Raw genomic sequence first — 23715 nt, 5'->3', positions numbered from 1 at the left:
GGTTTTGGGCCGGACCCTGGGCTGGAAGGCTGGAGTCGAACCTGGCTGGCCCAAAGCAAGTCAATGAGGCTTAAAATAGGGAGACTAATGCCTGTCCCCTTGGTTACAGAGAAAGGGAGAGGAACAAAGTTTTGTGAAAGAGCCTCGCAAATTTTAACAATGGTCAAGTGTTTACTAAGCACGTACTGTAGGCAGGGCCCTTCCAGGGTATTTGGGAGTGCAGCCGGCATTGCTGGGCGTGAGGATGGAACTGGTCAGGATGCCCCAGGCCCCCAGACCATGTCTGAGTCCTGATGGCCTCTGTCACCGCAGGGAAGCCCAACTGAGGCGCCAGACCTCTGCTGTGGAGCTGGAGGAGCGAGGACAGAAGCGGGTGGGCTTCGGCAATGACTGGGAGCGGACGGAGATCGCCTACCTGCAGACCTACAGGCTGCTGCGCCAGAGACGCGACCGGAAGGCTCTGAGACAGAGGGTGAGGGCTGGGGTGGGAGTGGCTCTCCACATCTGCCATCCTCACCCCAGCCCCTTCTCAAGAAAGAGCTGGACATCCAGGACAGAGTCCAGGCCCTGGGTTTGAATCTGGTGCTCCTGCCCTCTAGCCAAGTGACCTTGGGCAAGCACGTCAGCATGCGTGAGCCTCAGTATTCTCATCTGTAAAATAGTTGTGTTTGGAAAAACTCTCAGTGCTGATGTGGGAGCTGAGTGAGGCTGGGTTTGTAAAGTGACTTCTCCAGTGCCTAGAACACAGAAGACGCTCAGGAAATGCCAGCCCTGACAAATGTGCCCCCACCCCCCAGGTCACACAAGAGCTTTTTCAGTGCCCATGTTTTTCAAAAATCAAACTCCATAGAGGTGGGAGGGGAGGACATTATTATCATCCCCATATTACAGATGAGAACACGGAGGACCTGCCTGCGGTCCCACAGCTAGTAAGCGCAAAGACAGGCCTAGACCCCAGCCCATGCCCTGCCCGCTGAGCCACACTACCCAGCTGGTGGAGGGAGACTGCTGTCCATGGGAGTCTGCCTCCAGAGCCGGGCACTGGGGTGGAAATGGCAAGGATGGAGGAGAGGTGGTCCCTGGCCCCCAGGAGTCACACACCTCCTCCCACCTCCAGACGGAGGAGAAGGTCCGGGAAGCCAAGGAACTGCAAGAGTTGTGTTCCAGCCGAGGGCCATGGTTCTGGATCCCCCTTCGCTCCCACGCTGTCTGGGAACACACCACGGTCCTGCTGACCTGCACTGTCCAGGCCTCGCCACTACCCCAGGTCACCTGGTAAGCCGCTGGGGCAGGAGGAGTCCCCACTCAGCCCACATTCTGGGCCTCTGGGGTCATGTGAGTGAGTCTCTCTCTTATAGCCAACACCTCCTCCAGGAGTTCCTGCTGCCATAGCAAAGCTCCAGACCCAGGTACCCTGAGTTCTCAAATGGAACAGCAGCTGCTGGGGACTGGGTTATTCTCAGCCACCCCCAGCCAGCCTGGGGCTGGAAGGCTGAGCCCCCAGGGAGCTAGCCCTCATAAAAATATGATTCTGGTGGCATGAGAAGGCAGCTGCCACAGGCTGGGCGTCTCCAGGACTGAGGATGATGGTGGGAGGCAAGACTGGGCCAGAGGAGCAGGCAGGAGGTGGGAGGGCGGTGCCCACACTGGGAGGAAGCTCAGGTCTGGGGCAGGAGCCTTGTGTCCTAGGCCTCGCTTTCTCTCTCTACTAACTCAGTGTGCAGTCTGAGCCATGTCTCTTAAGCTACCTGGTCTGCCTCGGTTTTCTATTCTGTAGAATGGGTTGAAGTCCTCCTGTCCAGCTTGTATGTGGTGAGGATTTAATGCCACAACCATGTGGAAGCCCTCAGCCCTTTTGAAGGGCTGAGAAAGCAGAAGATGCCGTTCCTGGGAGAGTAACCACAGCAGAATCCGGGAGGCTAGGCCTTCCTGGGGGAGAGGACAGGAGGGTAGGGGGTTTCTTGCACAGGAGGGGTGGAGGTGGGACTGGGCATAGCTGCCTCCAGGCCTCAGTCTCGTGACAGAAGGAGGCATGTCATACATACAGCTGAGCCACTGTTTCCTGGGATCCCCTGACCTAAGGCCATTGCTAGGCACCTGGGGGGATGAGGCAGGGTTTCTGACATATATTTACCAAGAGCCTCATCTGTCCCAGGACCTGACTTGGGCACAGGAGGACTGAAACAACCAGATGCCATCTCACCCTCAAGGACCTCTCGGCCCAGAAAGGAAATGTCCACACACAGATATTTGGGATTTGATATTTGGAATCAAAGAGTAGGGGTAAAGAGGAGGAAGTGGGTGCCCCCACCTGGAAGATCCAGGAGGGCTTCTTGGACGAGGTCGCATATGAACTGGACTTGGAGAACAGAGGAGAGTCAACCAGGAGGGAGAGGATGGGCCCATACATAGCGGAGAATGCTAAGGAAAACAGCAACATCTTACACGGAAACCCCCTTATGTGACCTAGCACTTTGCTCTCATTTGAGCATTGGGGCCACTCATGAAGTAGGGACTATTCATCCCCACTTCACAGGTGAGCATCTCAAGGCTCAGAGAGGTGGTGTGACTTATTTAAATGTACACAGTCAATGTAAGTCAGGATTCAAACTCAGGTCTCCTGCCTCCAAGCACCTTCACTCTTTGTGCTAGCCTAGAAAGTAGGAAAGTGATCATTATAATGATTGTTTTTCTTAAAGCATATATCATGCTTCAGAAGTTAGGGAAATAGAAATCACTTAGGCCAGGAACAATCAAGAAAGGTATCTTGAGAGAGTTGGCGCTGGGACTGGTCATTGCCAGCTGGCATTTATTTAAAAAAAAAAGGATGCCAAGCACCTTACTGGCATTCTCCAAGGACAAGGGCAGTCCCTGCGTGCAAGTTAGGGGGTCCCAGTAGGAGGCCTGTTCCCAGCACTGGCCTGGGCTAAACGGAGGTCAGCACTGCAGCTGTCCTGGCCCCACAGCCAAGTTCTGCCCGGCTCTGGCACCAAGGCCCACATAGAAGACATTCTTGGAAGCCTCCCGGAGGGGCCTTATTTCTACCCCTGCCAACAAGGTTGCCACAACAGGGAGCTGAACATTCCTGACAATAGGCAGAAGCCAAGGCCAGGCTCGCCTCCAGCCCAAGCGACTCAGGCAGCCCCTGGCACTCCTGGCTTTGCCTATCTGATTTTCCATCATTAATTACATTGGGCAAGGGTCATGCATCATCCCGGGATTGATCTCCAGAGGTTCCGTCTGGGCCCTGGTAGAGACCCAGCCCCAGATCAGAAGGAAGATCCTGGCTCACCTGGCTTGTCAGGCGAGTCTGTTCATTCAGCAATTATTGAGCACTTCCTGAATGCAGCGGCACCAAGAGAACTCAAACACACAAACTTACTCTGGAAAGGCAGACACACAGAGCACTCAGCTGGCGTCCAGAGGGTTTGTACAACTGAGAGACTTGACTTGAGCTGGTGTCCCTGAGAGAGGATGCAACTTGCTGTGGAGGGCCAAGGAGGGGTTTGTTTTTGTGTGGGGAGGTGTCACAATAGATGCTCATGGAGGAGGAGGAACGTCTGCCTGGGACAGCAGATGAGGAAAGTCAGGGGAGGCCTCAACTCAGGGTGTTCAGAGAACCCCAACCCTCTGAGGGGTGCCAGGGGCCTGGACCAGGGTGCAAGGAGGGAAAGACCAGAGCAGAGGAGGGGATGTGCCTGACGGTGGCAAGGGCTGGATGGTAGGTACCTTGAACACCAAGCTGAGGAATCTTGGACAGTAGGAAGGCAAGGAGGGTGTCGGCTCCCACAGGCCTCACCTCCAGGGTCAAGAATGAGGTGACGTTTCCACAAAATGCCAAAGGGGAAAATTGCTGAGGAATGGCATGTTGAAAAGCCCAGTATCCTGGGTCTCTGGCCAACAGCCTGGCAAATTAAGTAAAGCCCACTCTGGCCATGTTCACCACAGAAATGGGTCTTGGCCATGAATCTAACTGATGCTGGTTAGAATCAAGCTCTCAGGCCAAGCATCCTCAAAAAGTACAATCTAACACCAAAATATGTGAGGAAAAAATTTCAGATAATCAAAATGAGGCCAGACCCGGTGGCTCATACCTGTAATCTCAGCTACTTAGAAGAAGGAGACAGGAAGATCACTTGAGCCCAGGAGTTCAAGACCATCTTGGACAATATAGTGAGACCTTGTCTCTACAAAAAAGACAAAGAAAAAATTACTTGGGAGGCTGAGGCAGGAGGAACACCTGAGGCCAGGTGTTCAAGGCTGTAGTGAGCTATGACTGCACCACTGCACTTCAGCCTGGGCAACAGAGCAAAACCCTGTCCCCAAAAAACAAAAATCCAACTCTTTTAAATGGTTCTTAAAATCCCACTTTTTAAAGAGGTCCACCTAGGACTGGGTGGTTCCTTGCCTCAGTTAAGGTTGTTTTCTTATCGGAAGCCATTTGGGGGCGTCCATGCCCATGCCTTTAAGCGCCTGACGTGCAGGTGGGCGACTGAGGCCCAGAGACAAGGAGGGATAAGTGTTAAGGTCTCTGGCTGTTCAGGCCGTGCTCAGAGTGGCAGCAGCTGCTTTTTCCAGGAAAAGCAGAGCTGGGCAGGCAGAGGTATCTGGAATGTTCCTGACAGGTGTGGGGCCGGGGGCCTGAGTCTTCCCCCCGGGTCTGGGAGAGCTGGCAAGATTGTGTGCCCAGATTAGACAACACCCTCCACCAGGGAGAATTAGTTGGGCTCCTTCCCCGAGAGGGCGCAGGCAGGGGGCCGTGTGGTGGAGCGTGGGCGTGTCTCTGTTTGGTTGCTATGGAGACAAACAAGGCATGGGAGGGGCCAGGTCCCAGGAAGGCCGCTTGCTGAGCCTGGGGCGCCCTCTCTCTTTGAGGCCTCCTCTTCAACCTCAACCACCACCCCGGGTCATTCACCCCATGATGACGCAGGGATACAGAGGCCCAGAGAGGGGGCTGAGTTGCCCAAGTTCACACAGAAAGCTGGATCAAGAACCCAGGCCTCCCAGCTTGCACTGACACTCCCCAGCCCCAATTCCTCAGGCTTCCAGACCCCCAGGCCATCCCACTGGCCAGTCCACACAGCAGGGAGAATGAGACCTCAGAGTTCACAGAAAATAAGAGTGGCATCTACTTGACCACCCTTGGGAATCACCAGGAATTTTTTTAAATACGGATGCCCAGGTCCCAGTTCCAGAAATTCTGATTTTATTGATCTGGGAGGCAGCCTGGGCATGGAATTGTGGTTGTTTTTGTTTTTGTTTTTGTTTTAGAGTCAGGGTCTCACTCTGTCATCCAGGCTAGAGTGCAGTGGCACGACCATGGCTACCACAATCTCTACCTCCTGGGGGCAGGCGATCCTTCCGCCTCAGCCTCCCAAGTAGCTGGGACTATAAGCACGCACCACCACACCCAGCTAAGTTTTTTAATTTTTTGTAGAGACGAGGTCTCGCTATGCTACCCAGGTTGGTCTGGAATTCCTAGGCTCAAGCAATCCTCCTGCTTCCACCTTTTTTTTAATGGCTTAAATAAGATAGAAGCTTATTTTTCTTCCACCTCAATGTCTGAATGCAGCTGCCAGGGGCCTGCTTCACAGATCCCAGGGACTCAGCTTCTCTTAGATCACTATGGGAGGGACACCCTGGACTTCGCAGTACCATTTAGCAGCTGTCACAGCCTTGCTCCTGCCACAGGGCTTGGGGGAAGGTGACATGAAAGGGAGCAAAGGGTGTCCTCAGAAGCAGCCGCGTGACAGTTGCCCTCACCTGTTGTTGACAATCCTAAGTCATATGGCCACACCTCGCAGAAAGAACAGCAAGAAAACCTGTCATATATTGAGTGGCCCAGGGTGAATTCTATTTGCCCATCAGAATGGCTATGAAAGAACAATTAGCAGCTTCTAATGCAAATTCTCACAGACTTATGCTCAAAAACCGGACATGGAGATTTTTTTCTTTTCTTCCCATTTTTATTTGAGATTCGAGGGCACACATGCATGTTCGTTACAGGGACATACTGTGTAGTGTGGGGATTGGGTCTCAGGTGGCCCATTCTCCAGATAATGAACATTATACCCAATAGGTAATTTCTGAACCCTAATGTCCCTTCCTCACCTCCCCCTTATTGGTGTCCCCAGTGTCTATTATTTCCATCTTTGTGGCCATTTATCTCCCTCATATAAGAGAGAACATACGGTGTTTGGTTTTCTGTTTCTGAGTCAGTTCACTTAGAATGATGATCTCAGCTCCACCCATGTTGTTGCAAAGGACATGATTTCATTCTTTTGTATGGCTGCATAGTATTCCATGGTGTATATATATACCACATTTTCTTTATCCAGTCAATTGTTGGTGGACACTTAGGTCGGTTCCACGATTTTGCTATTGTGAATTGTGCTTCAGTGAACATATGAGTACAGGTAGCCTTTTAAAAAATATATTGATTTCTCTTCCTTTGGGTAGATTCCTAGTAGCGGGATTGCTCAGTCAAATGGTAATTCAATGTTTAGTTCTTTGAGAAATAGGCATACTGTTTTCCATAGAGGTTGAACTAGTTTACAAATCCCACCAACAGTGGATGAGTGCTTCCTTTTCTCCACAACTGTGCCAACATACCTCGTTCTTGTACTTTCTGATAATGGCCATTCTGACTGGCGTAAGACAGTATCTCACTGTGGTTTTAATGTGCATTTCTCTGATGATTCGTGATGTTGGGCATTTTTTCATATGCTCATCAGCTGTTTTTGTCTTCTTTTGTGAAGTGTCTCTTTGTGTCCTTTTGGGCATGATTTTTTTTTTTTTTAAGTTGGAGTCTCACTCTTGTTGCCCAGACTAGAGTGCAGTGGCATGCTCACGGCTACCGCAGCCTCGACCTGCTGGGTTCCGGTGATCCTTCCCCCTCAGCCTTCCAAGTTGCTGGAATTACAGACACATGTCACCATGCCCAGCTAGTTTTTGTGATTTCCTGTAGAGATGAGGTTTCACCAAGTTGCCCAGGGACATGATTTTTCAAAGCCCCCCCCCCCCGCCCCCAGTGATTACAGCGACAGCCAAAATAAAAAACAGCCTTCCTGAGAGGTCAACAAGAGAAGCAGGTATTGGGGATAACTCCTCTGGCAAGCCCTCTCAGAGGGGAGGGATCTTTGTCCTGGGGTACCCCTGGGAGTGTCCCTGGTTGGGAAGGGCCCTTAAGTACAGGATCCCTATTCTCTGTCTTCAAGAGCACAGGGCACTGGCGAAAGGCTTTACATGCCTTATCCCATTTCACTGTCAGAGCAACCCTGCAAGCACGGTGCTTTTATACTCCCATTTCACAGGTGAGGAAAACTGAGGTTCAGAGCAGTGAATGTGCTGCCCTGGGTCGCACAGGCAAGTAAGCAACACAAAACTGAGGTTGAAATCCAGGTCTGAGAGGCTCCAGATCCCTCCCACTTGGAGCCACACTGCCTGTCACAGATCACTGTGTCCCCACAGGTACAAAAATGACACGCGAATTGATCCTCGCCTCTTGCCTGCCGGAAAGTACCGGATCACCAACAACTATGGGCTGCTGACCCTGGAGATTAGGAGGTGAGACTGTGGACCAGGAGAGACCCCATGACCTCCAGGCCCCCTACCGCAACTGAGGCCAGAGCAGACCCCTAACCCTTCCTCAGAGATATGTCCTGAGTTTGCCTCACCTTCAGAAGGATCTGGGGAGCTTGTTAAGATATCCTTTCCAGGGGTGGAACCTCTCACCTTCCCTAGAGATCCAGATTAAGCAGGAGTGGGGCCCAGGAATCAGCATTTATCATACACATCCCTGCCCCTACCCCGACACCTTGGAATACACGGTGAGAAATTTGGACTCAGAGACTAGCAGCAAGGACTGATTGCTGAGCTAGGCATGCTGGGAAAGCTCCTTGCTGGGGGAGAGAAAGCACACACATACACATATGCAAGGGGAAGCAGTTTGAGGGGAGGGAGTTGGACCTTTCAGGAGACAGTGAGTCTCACGCATGATTTTGAAGGAAGAGGCAAGTGCGTGGAGGGAGGCCCTCTGGGAATACGAACCACAGCCCTCTCACACGCGTGGCTTGTCCATGTATTGAGTCCCTCCCAGGTGCCAAGTCCTGTGCTAGGTGCTTGCCTTACACAACTGGTGATCCTCCACCATGCTTGCAGGGAAGTGCTGGCACCCCAGGTTACAGGTGGGGAAACGGGCTTGCAAGGGCTGAGGGTCTCCATGGCTAGTACAGGGCCTTGCTGGAACCAATTCTTTCCATCTGGGTTGTTTCCAAAACAACAAACTCTCTATCCTAGCCAAACTGGGCTTCAGCGACACAGAGGTGAGCAGGACATGATCCCCTGCTCCAGAAGCAAAGAGGGGATCCAGGAACTTAAATCTCTGACCATACAAGGCTGCTGCAGAAAGGTGCCCTATGGCTGCACAGCCAGGGGAAGGGCATGGGGCCGTGGAACCTGGAGGGGCCGGCAGGAGGGCCCTTGAACCAAGAGGGACTCCTGCCCTGAGTGGTCAGAGGAAAGGGGAGGCACCAAGGGCCCTCTCTGCTTGCTGATGGGGTCAGATGTGCCACATCCTACCACCTACTCTCGGTCCCCAAGGTACCCTGTTTTGGAGGTGGCCCAAGCGTCCACTAGGAGCATGACAGGACTGGCCTGGCTGGTGGTGAGACCCAGGCCTGAGATCAGGAACACCTGGGCACCTGGCCCAGTTCTGCACAGACTGCAGAATGCCTTGGCCAAGTCCGTCTGCTGTTCTGTGTGAGAGAAAAAGGCTCCGGGATTCTGGTTTGAAGTTGCTGTGTGACTCTGGGAAGGTCAACTAACTTCTCTGACCTTCCAGAGTTGGTAATAACAATGGAGTGTGGTACGTCATATTTTTCGAAGCACTTTCCCCTGAGATGGTTTAGGCGGTGTTATGTCCCCAGAGTCCCCAGAGGACCCCAAAGCCTGGAGAGGTACAGTGGCCAGCCTGAAGACACACAGCTTTTCAGAGATGGCATCCCAAGTTTCCCTCTGGCACCATGAGGCGTTTCTTTCCTTCCAGCCTTTCCTGCACACAGATGGGGACTGGGGTTCCCCACGAAGTCCAGCAGTCTCAGGGGACCTCTCTCCTCTTCAGGTGCACCATGGAGGATGCAGCCACCTACACCGTGCTGGTGAAGAATGCCTACGGCCAGGCCTCCGCCTTCGCCAAAGTCATCGTCCGCAGTAAGTCCTCCAGCCCCCGACAGGCCAGGCCACCACAAGCCCACGTGGAGTGTCTGTGTCAGACCTGAACAAGGGCCTCTGGCACATAGGAGTTGAGCCTGGCATTGGGTGACCAGGGCAGCTGGGGGACGCCTGCTCCCCGGGGCCTTTGGGACAAGTGAGACTCTCCTCCCTCCACTGGGTGTGGGCAGCAATGCCAGCTCTGTGGACTGAAGGTGTAAGGCCTGGGTGAGGCAGGATCGTCTGCCTCCTGGACTGGCGTCAAGAGCAATTAGGAGGACAGGTCAAGGGAACTGACCTTTCCTGAGCTCTCACTATGCACCAAGCACACTTGGCAGTTCCTGATTCCGTACTACCAGGCGGTCGCAAGGCTGGGACTTGAACTTGCTCTGTTTGCAGGATCGGATGGCACCTTTGGGTGAACTGGGAGGACAACTTAGAAAAAGGGGCCCTTTCCTCCAGGAAGGTTCAGCCCACACACCAGGGCACATGGCTTGGCAAGGAAAGCAGACTGGATCTCAGTCCCTACTTGCCCTTTCAGGGGACACCTTTGTGCCAGGCACCACCTACACAACAGTTCAAAGCAAGCCTACCTGCCTGCCATGCCAAGAAACACACTTGTCCCACCAGCTTGGACTTAGGTCTAGATCCAGGGCCTCTGGGAGGTGGTCTGGCTCTCCCAACCCTGCTGAGGAGGAGTCCTCATGGGCAAAAGCCAAGCCCCATCAACTCCCAACCTGACCCCCATGGCCCCATCTGGTTTTGGTGCATATTTCCCAGTTGGGCGCCCCTCTCCCGGAGGTTACCCCACAGGCATTTGAAATCACAGCATGAAGCAGGGAGACACTCAGGACTCAGTCAGACCCGAGTTCACATCGTGGCTGTGCCGATGACTGGTTGTGTAAACTGGGGGCACCACCTCACTTCTCTGAGCCTCCATTTCTGTGTCTGTAAAGGGGAGAATCCTACCACCTCCCTCAGATGCTCGTGTTGATTAAGTGGGATGATACGGATAAAGCTTCGTATATGGTAGGCTCTTGGAAAATGATGTCCATTCCACCCCAAGCACTGCCAAGGGGGCCACGCCTCTGGGCCCAGGAGAAAGTCGTGCCCTGTGCTCAGGGTCCCCAGGAGAGAGAAGACCCATATACACACATCCACTCATACACACTCCTGGGCAGTTGTCCTGGACTACAGACAGGTGGAGTCTGGCCCACCCTCCTTGCCTCCCATCAGACCTTGTTAACTGTCCTGCACAGCCCTCTCCACCCCTGCCCTGTTCCCCAAATAGCTCTCGGGAGACAGCTGTCCCCACTCCCAGGCCAAGCTCTCTGTGGAAATTTGAGCTGCTCCCATAGGCCACGCCAGAGTCAAACCCAAAGTCAGGACTCTGCCTCCCTCTGTCCACCCACCCTTCCCATCACTTCATCCAGACCCCTGTCTTTTCCATCCCCGTCTTTCCTCTATGAAGGCTAGCAGCTCTGGAATGCACCAGGCTTGTTCTTGGCCTCTGGACTCTAGCCAACCTCCTTGAAGAGCATCCACTCACCACCACTTCCACCTCATTCTCTACACTTATCTCTGTGGCAACTTCCCTGGTCTTAGTGGAAAACCCTGGGCTGGGAGGCAGGAACCCTGGGTTCTAATCCTGGGTCTTCCACTGACCCTGTACAACCTCTGGCAGCTTCTTGCCTCCCTGGACCTCACTCAGGAAGGGCCTTTCCAGACACCATTATCATGTGGTTTCAGACTGCTGCACTGTTATCTGAGTGACTCTGCCTCAGTTTCCCCATCTGTATGAGAGGACAATAATGGTACCAGCAGAAAGGGCTGTTGTGAGGATTGAATAAGTTAATGTGTGGCATATGGTAAGCACAATATGAGAGGGAGCTGTTTTTTTAAAATTTATTTTTATTTTTATTTTTTTTGAGTTGGAATCTCACTCTGTCGCCCAGACTGGAGTGCAGTGGCCGCTTCCGGCCACCGCAGCCTCAACCTGCTGGGATCCGGCAATCCCTCCGCCTAAGCCTTCCAAGTAGCTGGAATTACAGGCATGCGCTACCACGCCCGGTTGATTTTTTGATTTATTGTAGAGATGAGGTCTTGCTGCCCAGGCGGGTCTCGAACCCGCGGACTCAGGCAATCCACTCACCTCAGCCTCCCAAAGGCGTGGGATTACAGGCTGAGCCACTGAGCCCGGCGGGAGCTGTTTTCATTCTCTGGTGGTCTATGTCAAAGTAACTTTGGATTTCACCCTTCAGCTTCCGCACTGCTGTTTCAGTGTTGCCTCTCCCCAACCACTCTCCCTGACCCCACCAGAAATCCCAGAGCCTCCAACCAGGCTCAACCTCTGTGAAGACAGTGCGTGGTCCTAGTAGCAAGTTCGGGCAGAGGAAGGAAACCAACGTTTCTTGAGCACCTACGGTGGTGTGTCAGTCTCCAGCTGGGGACTGTATCCATGTGAACTCATTCATTGATACCACCACCATCAGGAAGGAACTACTGTTCCCATTTTACTGATGAAGGAACCGAGGCACAGAGAGGTGAAGGAACTTTCCCTAAGCCCCGGGGGGGAGCCAGCAACAGCCAGGACTCAAGCCCCTGCCTCTAACATATCATAGGAGTGTGGAGTCTGAACCCTCTCCAACTCTGTCTGCCTTGGGTTTTCAGCTTACCTGGGGAAGGATGCTGGCTTCGATTCAGAGATCTTCAAAAGTGAGTTGTGTGGGGGAGGGTGGGGCCTTCTGGGCTAGGAGCGTGTCTGATGTCCTTATTCAGGCTTTGGCCTCCCCATAGTCCCTTTTAAGAATACGGTTATCCCTTACCCACAACAGGATGTCCCCTTGGGGTTTGTCTATGAGCTGGTAACACTTGCAGACTGGAGCCTAGAGTCCCAAAAGACCCCAGAGCAGCCCCCAGCTGTTGAGCTGTCCTTTGACCAAAACTGGATCAGAAAGGCCAGCGCCAGAAGACAAACAGGCTTGGCCCTGGAATATCTGCTATTTTGGCTTCCCTGGTCCCCACCTAGATAAGTCTCTTCCCCTTCTGCCGCACAACCAGGCCACCATCTCCCAATCAAGACCGAGAGGAGAGGGGACCCCAGAAGGATCTTCACTTCCATCTAAGCTCCAGACCAGGCTGGCTGCCCCAAAAAACTTCTGCCCCCAATTTCTGTTCCCACCCAGGATCGATGTTTGGCCCCAGCGTGGAATTCCTATCGGTGCTGCAGCCCATCTTTGCCCGTGAGAAGGAGCCCTTCTCCCTGTCCTGCTTGTTTTCAGAAGATGTGCTAGACGCCGAGAACATCCAGTGGTTCCGAGATGGTGAGGCTCTCAGTCCCGACCCCCGGCCTTCAGAGGCAGCCCCCTCCGTGGCTCAACCCAGAGCCAGAGTCCAGAAACAGAGAGGGACTAGAGCCCTGGCTTCCTCCCCAGCCCTGGGACCCCTAGAGCTGCAGGGGCTGAAGAGGTAGAGGAAAGCAGGACCACGCCACCCTACAAAGACTCTCCAGGCATCAGTGGGGTGCCCAGCCCTGTGCTGGGGCCGAGCAGAGGAAAGGCACAGACTGGAGTAAACCCAAGGAGCTGTCTGTCTGGGAGGAGGAAGGAGACCATCAACATGGTTGCAGCCACTGCTTGAGAGCCCGCCTAATCAGGCACTGGCCCACGCCCTATGAGCACCATCACCACGCAGGAGCGGGTGATAGCACTTGAGGTTTTGGGAACAGAGGCCAAGACCAGAAGGCAGGACAGCACCGCGGGTGCTCAGGGCAGGTTGTGATGGCCAACTTGGGCTTTTCAGAGGCAGGATAAGCGTGCTGACTGGTGGGCCAAGAGATCCCTGGGGATGTCGCTGGCAAGGGCAGGAGAAGGCTGGTCAGCCAAGGTGGGATGAGAGGGCCAGCGAGGGAGGAGGACAACTGGACCTCCCACCTCCTCCATACCCTGCCTGCAGCCAGAGGGCCAGGAGTAGAGCACCCCTCCTCACCCCAGTTCTGAGCCCAGGGAGGCCACCCCTGATGGGGCAGGGGACAGAGGAGCATGGAAGCCGTAGGATCCCCGAGAAATGGGCATTGAAAAGGCTGAGATGTTTTGCCAAACCTGCCAATCTTCCAGAATAGAGGTGTTGGCCAGAGGAAGGAGGCTTTGTGTGGGACAAAGGAGGGGAGGGGATGGCCCAGCAGTGTGTCCTCAGGGCAGGGCCCGCTCCCTGGCCTCAGACTCCAAATCCCCATTCCCCTCACTAAATTCCCACCCAACAAGCCCCACTCTCTTCACTGACCTCAGCCCCCAACAAGCCCTCCACCCTCCCCAATGAGACCCCAAGTTTTCTCCATGAGACCCTTCCCCTTTACCGAGCTCCCACCCACCCAATGAGGCCCCCTTCCTTGAGACCCCTGGCCTCATACAGGGCCCCATCTCTCTTGCAGAACTCTCACTTCCTCACAGAACTCCTCACCTTGCCACCTAGCAACTGACCATGTCCCTAAACCTTCATTTCCTCAGTGAGTCCCAGCCTTCCTCCCACTGGCCCCACCCCCTCCCCAAGCCGGCTACTGCAGGGGAGAGTCCACTGCCACCTTGCCAAAGCCCGGCAAGCCACTCCTCCCAGCCCCTGAGCTGGCCCAGGCTGCAGCCACACCAGCACTCCCTCTGCTTAGCCATGGCTCCAGACTCCCAGAGCTTCTGTGGCTCCCAGTTAAGGCCAGCGCCCCCCTGAGAGCTCACGTTGGACCCTCCTTCCCCTCGGCAGGGAGGCTACTGAGGTCCTCACAACGCCGGCAGATCCTCTACGCAGACCGCCAGGCATCCATGAAGGTGTCCTGCGCCTACAAGGAGGATGAAGGGCTCTACACGGTCCAGGTGCCCTCGGCCTTTGGGCCCCGGGAGCAGAGCACCTATGTGCTTGTGAGAGGTGAGGGCGTGGGTGGGGACCACTGGAGCAGGAGACCAGGGCTCTCCCCCTGGTTTGCTGTGAGATCTTATCCAAAGCCCCTGCTCTCTTGGAGTCTGTTTCTTTGCCATAAAATCGGGGCATTGGGCTTTTCTCTCTAAGAATCCCTGTGACATCCTATGACCCTCCAAAAGGACACAGCCCAAGAATCAGACTGGCAGGGAGCCGGTGAGGGAGGGCTAAGTGTGGGGCCGGCGTAATTCCAGCCACTGGCTAAGTCTGCCTACTGGTCTAGGTGCCCAATCTGGGTTCAGGTTCTGGGTTTGTCACATCACTAGCTGGGTGACCTTGGGCAGGTCAGTCACTCACCTCTGTGAGACTCAGTGTCCTCATCTACAAAGCAGAGGACTGATCTGAAGCTCAGAGATTAATGATGCCAATTGTTTGGGTGTTTGGTGTAAAATGGGCCCCCAAGAAATGGTACTGTCACCCCCTCCCTCAGAGGCTGCTGTTGGGAGTGGGGAGGCTGTTACTCAGGCCCTGGTCCTCAAGGTCAAAACTGCACCCCTGGAGGAGGACTGAGAGAGGGATGCTAGGCAGGAGCGGGAGGGGGCTTTTTGCCAATGGCCACTGACTGAAAGAGCCTCCTCCCCTGTCTGGGTTTCAGATGCTGCCGCGGAGAACCCTGGGGCCCCCGGCTCCCCACTGAACGTCCGATGCCTGGATGTGAACAGAGACTGCCTCATCCTGACTTGGGCCCCACCCAGCGACACCCGGGGCAGTCCCATCACCGCCTACTCCATCGAGCAGTGAGTCATTTCTCGAGTGGCAGAGCCCTCGGGGTGGGATTCAGCCAGGATGTGGGGGCCACAGCAATGAGGAGGCCCCATGCCTGGCCTCAGAGAACACCCCTCCATCCCTGCTCCTCAGAACAGGGCAGGAGGGAGACGATGGTGTGTAATTTGGGGGCAACAGAGGGGCGCTCCAGCCTCCAAACCTCTGCCACGTGGATATCTGGAATTCTACAGTCAGCTGTTAACCTGTGGACCTTTATAGTATGAGCTGACCCGGAAGGGCAATCCAGGAAGTGCTAGAATCCTGAGCACATGTGACTTTGTGGGCTAATTTCCTCCCTGAATGACAGACAGATGGGATGGCACTGACCCCGGAGGGAGGAGGCACACTAGGAACAGAAGAACAGGCAGAGGGCCCGGAACCTCCTATCTCCTTCCCACGCGGTCGCCTCTAAAGCCCCTGCTCGAGAGAAGACCTGATCCTATCACTGATGGGCTCATGGACTGTGCTAAGGGCATGCTTCATCTCTTTTCATCCTTCCTGCAACCCCTACATAAAGGGAAGGAGATAATCTAATGCCGCATTCTACAGATGGGAAAACTGAAGGACATGGGGAGATACTTTACCCAAAGTCACATTTGTCATTGGTGTGGAAACAGGACTTGGACGTACACGTGACCACTGCCCCATCCAACTAGTACAGTAATGCAGGAAGCCCAGGCTTGGAGGGTCAATCTGGAATGAGCACTGACTTAGGGTGGGGACAACCCTCAGGTGAATCCTAACTACCACACACAAGCTGTGAGACCTTGGGCAAGGCCTCTCGCTGTCTGAGCCATGGCTCTCCCGTGTGCAAAGTGAAGGTGACCACATCCAACTCCTCGACTGTTGTGGAGGTGAAATGAGGGTGAGGTGGGCACAGCCCAGCCCAGGTTCACAGTGATGCTCCATGAAGGGCCCTGGCTGTTGTGCATCAGGGTTGAGGATGGTGAGAAGGCTTCCCAGGGCCTGAGGCTGGAGCCAGATTCTTCCTTTGGAGAGAAGAACTTTAATTGGCAGAGATGAGCTGGGAAGACAGTTGGCTTGGGGAATGGCCCTTGTAGAGGCTCACACTAGGGAGATGGGCATCGTGGGCAGGGGCTGAAAGAGGGCCTGTCTCCCAGGTGCCAGGGTGACTCCGGAGAGTGGGTGCCCTGCCATGAGGCCCCCGGAGGGACTTGTCGGTGCCCAATCCAAGGACTCGTCGAAGGCCAGAGCTATCGGTTTCGGGTGAGAGCCATCAACAGGGCAGGAAGCAGCCTTCCCTCCAAGGCCTCAGAAGTGATTGTCATGGGTGACAGTGATGCCATCCAGAGGAGGACAGGTGGGTACAGAGGCCCTAAGATCATCAATCAGGGTACCCTCAAGACTGTCTCACATGGGAGACAGCCCAGGCCTCAGGAACCCCTAAGTCCCATGGAGGAGACACAGGCTAGCCCTAATAAAAAATCTCTAGCATGATGCAGGAAACACAGCCCAGCCCTCAGGAACGCTAATCTGATGGAGGAGACATGGGCCTGTCCTTAGGAATCCCTTGTCTGAGGGGAAGTTGCAGCTAGTCTGATGGAAGAAACCAAACCTGTCCATGGGGAATATTCAACTGAGAGAGGACCATAGCACCTTCTTCGGATATCCTTACACTCAGGAAGGAAAACACCCCAGCTCTCAAGAGCCCCAGCTCAGGAGGAACATGTGGGGACTCAGCCCTCTCAGTTCTTGGGAGTCAGGCTGACTTGGGTTTGCCCAAAGCCCTGCCATGCCAGGGCACCCAGCCCCAGGCACATCACTCCTCCTCTCTGTCCCCACTTGTTCCAAGAGGCAGAGGATCTCTCAGGCCTGAGAGCAGCAGTGCTCCACTTTGGATTCCTGAGAAACTGAGGCCAGAGAGCACCTGCCTGAGGTCACACAGCAAGGGCCACAAGGCCAAGGCCGGGACAAGAACAGGATTCAGAACCTGGAGTGGGGCAGGATCTGGCCTGACTCCTCCTGCTCCAGCTCCCCATGTTTTGTCTCATCCTAGAGATCCCCTTTGACCTGGGAAAAAAGATTACGATCAGCACGGATGATTTTGAAGGTATGCAGGACCCTTCCAAACACTTGGCCTGAAGACGCCAGCCTCTTGCGCCAGTCCTGGAAACTCTACAACCACAAGCTGTCCATGTGTGGGGTGCAGGAGCTGAGGGTGGTTACGGCCCAGTCAAAGGTGGCCAGGGCACTCGGAATCACTGTGGTCCATCTGCCTGTGGCCCTCGTGGAAGAGGGAACGTGCTGGGAAAAGTCCTGGGTGGGGCAATGGAAGACCTGGGCTCTGGCCCTGCCTTTGCTGGGTGACATGGAGCAAATTCCAGCCCCTCTCTGGGTTATTTCCTCCATGGAATGAGGGACTGGGATTAGGGGTCTCTGAGGGCCCACCCATCTCTGACTCTGATTCCAGACGCGATGATCATTCCCTCACCCCCGACCAATGTCCATGCCAGCGAGATCCGAGAGGCCTATGCGGTTCTGGCCTGGGAGGAGCCGAGCCCCCGGGGCAAGGCCCCGCTGACATACTCCCTGGAGAAGGTACGAGACCCTAAGGGTCCAGCCCCAGTCTAGTCTGAGAAATAGATACACTGTGGATTGTGGGGAAGTGCAGGGATGAACTGAGAGACCTCCTCTGTAGGGAGGCCTTCAGAGAATAGAAGAGAATCCCTGCCTGGAAGGGCCAGAGCATGGCCGTACACAGAGACAGGAAGACAAATTGAATAGCTTCTCGAGGTTACTTCCAGCCCTGAGAGGCCAGTTGCTGGTGACAGTTCCTGAGACTTTTCATGGAAATACACAAAATCACCAGGCACAGATAACAACAGCAGAAAGGTCCACCACTTCCTGAGTACCTTCCTGCCCCAAGTCAGCTGGCGTTGGGTCACACATGGGGGCAAGTGCCTCTTCTTGGCAGGGCCATGTCGGGAGGGATGCTACGTTGGTACCCTCCAAGTTGTGGTACCAGCTGTCTTTCTCCTTGCAACCTACCACTAGCTTCCTTGCAGGGTTATTGTGAGAATTCATCCATTTAGGCTGGGCGTGGTGGCTCACATCTGTAATCCCAGCACTTTGAGAGGCGGAGGCAAGGTGATTGCCTGAGTCCAGGGGTTCGAGATCAGTCTAGGCAACTAGGCAAAGCCTCGTCTCTACAATCATTTTTTTTTTTTTTTGAGTTGGAGTCTCACTCTGTCACCCAGACTGGGGTGCAGTGGCCGTTCCCAGCCACCGCAGCCTCGACCTGCTGGGCTCCGCAATCCTTCTGCCTCAGCCTTCTGAGTAGCCGGAATTACAGGCGCACGCTACCACGCCCGGCTAATTTTTTTATTTATTGTAGAGATGAGGTCTCGCCTGCCCAGGCGGGTCTCGAACCCGCGGGCTCAGGCAATCCACTCTCCTCAGTCTCCCAAAGGCGCGGGATTACAGCCTGAGACACCGAGCCCGGCTAAATTTTTTTTTTTAAGTCAATATTTTTTATTATGATATTGTGGGGTATAGTTAAGGGTTAGGTATACAAATAGATTCATTCAGGCCCCCTTGTTGATAACAGGTGTCTCCCCATCCCCAGACAGATGTTTACTACCATTAGTCCCATCCCCCTCCCCTCTTTACAATAAATTTTTTTAAAAAATTTAGCTGGGCATGGTGGCACGAGCCTGTAGTTTTAGCTACTTGGAAGGTTGAGGAGAAGGATCGCCTTAACCTAACAGGTTGAGGCTACGAGACAGAAGAGACTGGGCGACAGAGGAGACATCAACTTAAAAAAAAATCATCTATTTATTTAGTTATCCCAGAAACATAGAGGAGTACCTCCCTTGTGCCAATACTGTTCTTGGCCCTGGGGACACAACAGCAGGAGAGGGGTACTGATGATAAATGAGTAAAATATTAAGCACAGTAGCTAGTGGTGACCACCAAGGAGAAACATCAAGCAGGGAGTGGAATCTGAAGTAAGGGTGGTGCCAACATTTTCACTGGAGTGACCTGGAGGGCCTCCTCAAGAAGGTGAGTCTTGAATAAAGGCCTATAAGTGCCAGCCAAGAGATTTCTGGGGGAAGAACGTTCCAGGCAGAGGAACCAGCAAGTGCAAAGGCCCAGAGATGAGATTGGGCCATGGGGGTATGAAGAGGGACAGCAGAGAGGCACAGAGACAGAGGGGAGTGGAGTCTGGCCTGACAGGCACTAGGGGTCAGGTCAGGGGAAGGTTTTTGCTCTGAGGGAGATGTGGGGCTTCGAGGGTTCTGAGCAGACAGAAACCTGACCTGGCTTGTGTGTAAAAGGATCCTTCTGATGGCCATTTGATAAAAGATGAAGAAGGGGCTAGAGATAGAAACAGGGAGCCCAGTCAAGAGGCCACTCAGATATCTCAGGCGAGAAGTGCCAGTTGGGGGAGCACAGGGCCATATGTTGTGACTGGGTTCTGCATAAGTTTTGAAGGGAGAGTCAAGTGGGTTTGTTGATGGAGCATATCTGGGGAGTCGGGGAAAGAGCCAAAATGGCTCCAGGGGTTTTAGCCAAGACACAGAAGAGATGGGAACCATCAGTGCAATGTGGGCAGCTCAGGTGTCCAGGACACTTTGAAGTCCTATATGTGCTGAATGTCGGGTCTTTGTAGGCATCCAGGTGGAGGTGTCAAGGAGGCAGAGGAAGCAGAGTCTAGGTCCTCAGAAGCAGCCTGAACTAAGGACAGAAGCTCATGAGAGTGTGTGGGACTTGCCCAGCACAGAAATGTCTCCATGAACACCTAGCCAACGCGAGTTCCTTCTTTTCTTCAGTCAGTCATAGGCAGTGGCACCTGGGAGGCCATCAGCTTGGAAAACCCTGTGAGGTCCCCGAGATACGCCCTCCTGGATCTGGAGAAAGGGAAGTCGTATGTCTTCAGAGTGCGAGCAATGAATCAATATGGCCTGAGCGACCCCTCGGAACCCAGCGAGCCCATCGCCTTGAGGGGCAAGCCAGGTACCCGTGTGGTGAGGGGAGGGACCAAGAAGCAGGCTGGGCTATTGGTCCTCAGGGCTCAGGACCCAAGGCTGCAGGGAGGGCGCCTTGCCCACTCTCCTATCCCTGTCCGCTTCTACCTGTCATGAAGCTGAAAAGCAACATGACCTCAGGCCTAGAAAGTTTTGGGACATCAGAAATCACATTTCTCTGGGTAGGAGTCTCATGGAGAGATAGACAGTTTTTCCAGATTAACAACCCACAGGTTACAGAGTCCAGGTGGGTCCAGCTCAGGAGCCGAGTGTGAGCAGGTGGTCCCTTGGTTCTGAAGGTCTCTGGCCACCCCCTAGACCCTGCGTGTGCGGCCAGGAATGAGCCGTCCAAGCTGGTTTCTGCTTCCTCCCCAGTGGGAGTTGAGCTGTCCCACTTCACCAGGCAGGACACTACTCATCTGCAGCACAGCAGAAGCCTGAGCAAGTCACTTCCAAGCTGTATATCTTGCTGTCCCCACCTGCTGTTGTTCTGAAGACCCTGGTTGCTGTTCCCACCTCCGGCTCCCCACTGTCTCCCAGCTGCAGTTCCACCCTGGCCCCAGTTTCCTTTTCTGAATTGTCTCAGTTCCAGGATTCTTTGTTCTTTGATCAAATCAGTTCAGAAGGTTCCCTGCTACTGCCAACACTTGCGGGTCCTCTAAGGAAACTTGCTACAGTGCCACCCATCAAGAAAATTGGTCTGCTGCAGGTCCCATTTGGTGAAGATTTCAAAATCCTACATTTGCTCTGCTTCAATAATTTAGGGGAATACACACACACATACATACACACACACACACACAGTCATGGCAAATATGAACAGGTTGGAGCCGGGCTCCGTGGCTCAGCTTGTAATCCCACGCCTTTGGGAGGCTGAGGTGAGTGGATTGCCTGAGCCCACGGGTTTGAGACCCGCCTGGGCAGGCGAGACCTCATCTCTACAATAAATCAAAAAAATTAGCCGGGCGTGGTAGCGTGTGCCTGTAGTTCCAGCTACTTGGAAGGCTGAGGCGGAAGGATCGCCAGAGCCCTGCAAGTCGAGGCTGCAATGGCTGGGAGCAGCCACTGCACTCTAGTCTGGGCGATGGAGTGAGACTCCAACTCAAAAAAAAAAAAAAAAAAATGAATAGATTGGTAAGGAAGTGGAGTTTTTCTTTAATTCCGGTCTGGTTACATTTGGTTTTGATTTGGGGCATGGCCAGTGAGTGGTTTGTCATTGGATGTGGACTGTCTCTGGACCATAAGCCATATTTAAGTCAAGGCTCTGGTGCAATTCAGAAAAGAAAGGGAAGACAGGACTAGAGGTGAAACCTGCAGAAAAGGTTGAAGGCTTTGGATAGAAGGGACTTTCAAGAATAAGAGAAGAGAAGAAAACTGGAGCATGCCAAGGAATACAAGCTTGGAGGGCTCCCTTCTTGAGGACAAAAGGAAACTGGAGAGACTCCAAAGCATGTGTAATTAGTTTGAGAAGTGGCGAGAGAACTAAGAAGATCATACACTTGCCACCCATCCATTCGTCCATCCATTCATCTATTCACTCATTCTGCCATCCATCCATTCATCCACGCATCCATCTGTCGTCCATCTACCCATTTATCTATCTGTCCATGCATCCATTTATTCATCCACGTATCTATCTATCCATCAGTCCACTCATCCATTCATCCATTCATCTATCCATCCATCCATCCACTCATCCATTTGTCTATCCATCCATCCATCCATCCATCCATCCATCCATCCATCCATCCATCCATCCATCCATTTACCCACCCATCCATCTGTTTATGCATTCATTTATTCATCCATGCATCCATCTATCCATCAGTTCATTCATCCATCATCCATCCACCTATTCATCCGTTCATCTATTCATCTGTCCATCCATCCATCTATCCATCCATTCATCCATTCATTCATCCATCCAACCAACCATCCATCTATCCATTTAACAAACCATGGCCACCCCTAACTCAAGGAACCCAGTCTCATGGAGCCATGAAAATCAGTAGAGACGTTTCAAGGAAAGAAAATCAAATCTTCTTGAGACTGGAGATAAGAACTGAGGAACGCTATCAGATTTGGTGAATTTTGAGTGAGAGAGTGTAAGGATGAATGAGTGAGGGCTTTAGTGCTTCAGTGAGGGGGCAGAGGCACTCAGAAGTAAGAGGAGAGAGGACTTTTGGGATACAAGAGTCTGGGGCACACTTCTGAACCTGGGAAAGAGCTGGCCAAAGCCCTGGGCATGTCAGGAATTCATGCACCACCCATGATGAATGTGGGTGCTCCTTCTGGTCATGCTCCAAGCTCCTTCTCTTCCCCAGCCTATCAGAGCCACGTAACTCAGCATTCTCACTCAGCTCATGTTTCTGTTTCTGTTTTTTAGCTACCCTCCCCCCTCCAGCTCAAGTTCAGGTTTTCCGAGACACACAGACCTCTGTCTCCCTGACTTGGGATCCTGTGAAAGGTGCCCCAGAGCTCCTGGGTTATTACATCTACTCCCGGGAGGCGGGATCATCTGAGTGGCAAACAGTCAACAACAAGCCCATCCAGGGCACCAAGTAAGTCTGCCCACCCTCCCTGTACCGGGGTATCTTCGAAGGGTGGCCATGATAATAATGAATCCCAGCATTTCACAGTAGTTTCCCTTTGCTGGGTACTTTTCTAAGCATTTTTCATACATTAGGTTATCTAATTCTACCTCACATCTTATATATTTAGGACTATTATTTGCTTATAATCTTACAGATGAAGAAACTGGAGCACAGAGAGGTTAAGTAATTTGCCAACACTCCCATGGCTAGGAAGTGGGGGAAATGGGATTTGAATCCAGATGGTCTCTTTCAACAAACCTTGGCCGAGGATGTGCTGTTTACAGGACTCTGTGGGTAGAGGTGACTGTGACTAGGTCTCATCCCTCCAGGAGATTAGAGACAGAGAAAGGCAGGAGGTGCAGAGCAGCGGGGGGCTTTGGAACCAGGGAGGCCTAGGTCCAGGCTCCACATTCAGCCCTTAGCATCAGGTGCCCTGCACAGTCAGAGCCTTGATTCCCTCCTCTGTAAACTGGGAGGATGGAGCCACATACCTGGCCTCTCGGCTTTCGACTCCTACTCACTCTGAGCGCCCTCCTCACTCCGTGGCTCTCAAAGACCCTCGTCCTTGCAGGCACAGTGAGTTGCAGGACTTCTGTGCTCATGACTTCTCTCAATATCTGGGCTTTGTGGGGTAGGGGGCTTAGGTGATGATACCCCCCTTCCCTTTCCATCAGACAACTGGGCAGTCCCTGAGCACACCTGGCTGGGCTCCCTCACCCTGGGCCTCAAGCTCCAAGGTCATCTTGCCCCGAAAAAGGGACTGGCCCTGTGCCCACTTGTCTTTGGTGCCTTAGTCAGATGTAAGGCATCACTTGTAATTTGTGATTGGTAACAGATGGAGCTGTCAAGGGGGAGAATAATCAGGTTTTTGACAAATTAGTTCAGAGTCAAGGTTATTCCAAGAGTAAGACACCCTCCCCCACTTGTACTCAAGTGTGCTTCCTGAGAGGGCGAGCAGGGTTGAGGGAGAGTCGGCATGAACAGAGTGGCATGGCCAGGGAGAGTGTCACACAGAGGGATGACATGCTGTCTGTTACATGTCATGGCTGGAAAGAGGCTAAACCCTGCTGCCCAGGAGCTGGAGCCTGGGGTGATGGTGTAAAGGGAGCTCAGTTGGGCTGTAGTGGTCCAGTTCACTGCTGAACTGCTGGGCCCCACAGAGGCTGGTTCACAATATGTATGAATGAATGAAT

General features: G+C 53.4%; 1 protein-coding gene across 1 annotated transcript in view; it reads left to right on the top strand.

Annotated features, from left to right (window-relative positions):
- The window catches only part of MYOM3 (myomesin 3), a 51488-nt gene that overhangs the window by 4173 nt on the left and 23600 nt on the right, over positions 1–23715 (top strand). The window contains exons 4-16 of the mRNA XM_008062174.1: positions 313–472; positions 1118–1275; positions 7471–7566; positions 9122–9210; positions 11881–11925; positions 12396–12533; positions 13963–14124; positions 14771–14912; positions 16062–16261; positions 16958–17011; positions 17372–17499; positions 19734–19917; positions 22315–22489. Of these exons, the coding sequence (XP_008060365.1) occupies positions 313–472; positions 1118–1275; positions 7471–7566; positions 9122–9210; positions 11881–11925; positions 12396–12533; positions 13963–14124; positions 14771–14912; positions 16062–16261; positions 16958–17011; positions 17372–17499; positions 19734–19917; positions 22315–22489 (1731 nt within the window). The remainder of the gene's footprint in view (positions 1–312; positions 473–1117; positions 1276–7470; positions 7567–9121; positions 9211–11880; positions 11926–12395; positions 12534–13962; positions 14125–14770; positions 14913–16061; positions 16262–16957; positions 17012–17371; positions 17500–19733; positions 19918–22314; positions 22490–23715) is intronic.

This window comes from Carlito syrichta, unplaced genomic scaffold (genome assembly GCF_000164805.1).
Source record: "Carlito syrichta isolate Samal-C Ts95f unplaced genomic scaffold, Tarsius_syrichta-2.0.1 Scaffold305659, whole genome shotgun sequence".
In the NCBI taxonomy this organism is placed as follows: Eukaryota; Metazoa; Chordata; class Mammalia; order Primates; family Tarsiidae; genus Carlito; species Carlito syrichta.
Note: the sequence above shows the minus strand (reverse complement) of the source record. Positions and strands in the feature narration are given on the sequence as shown.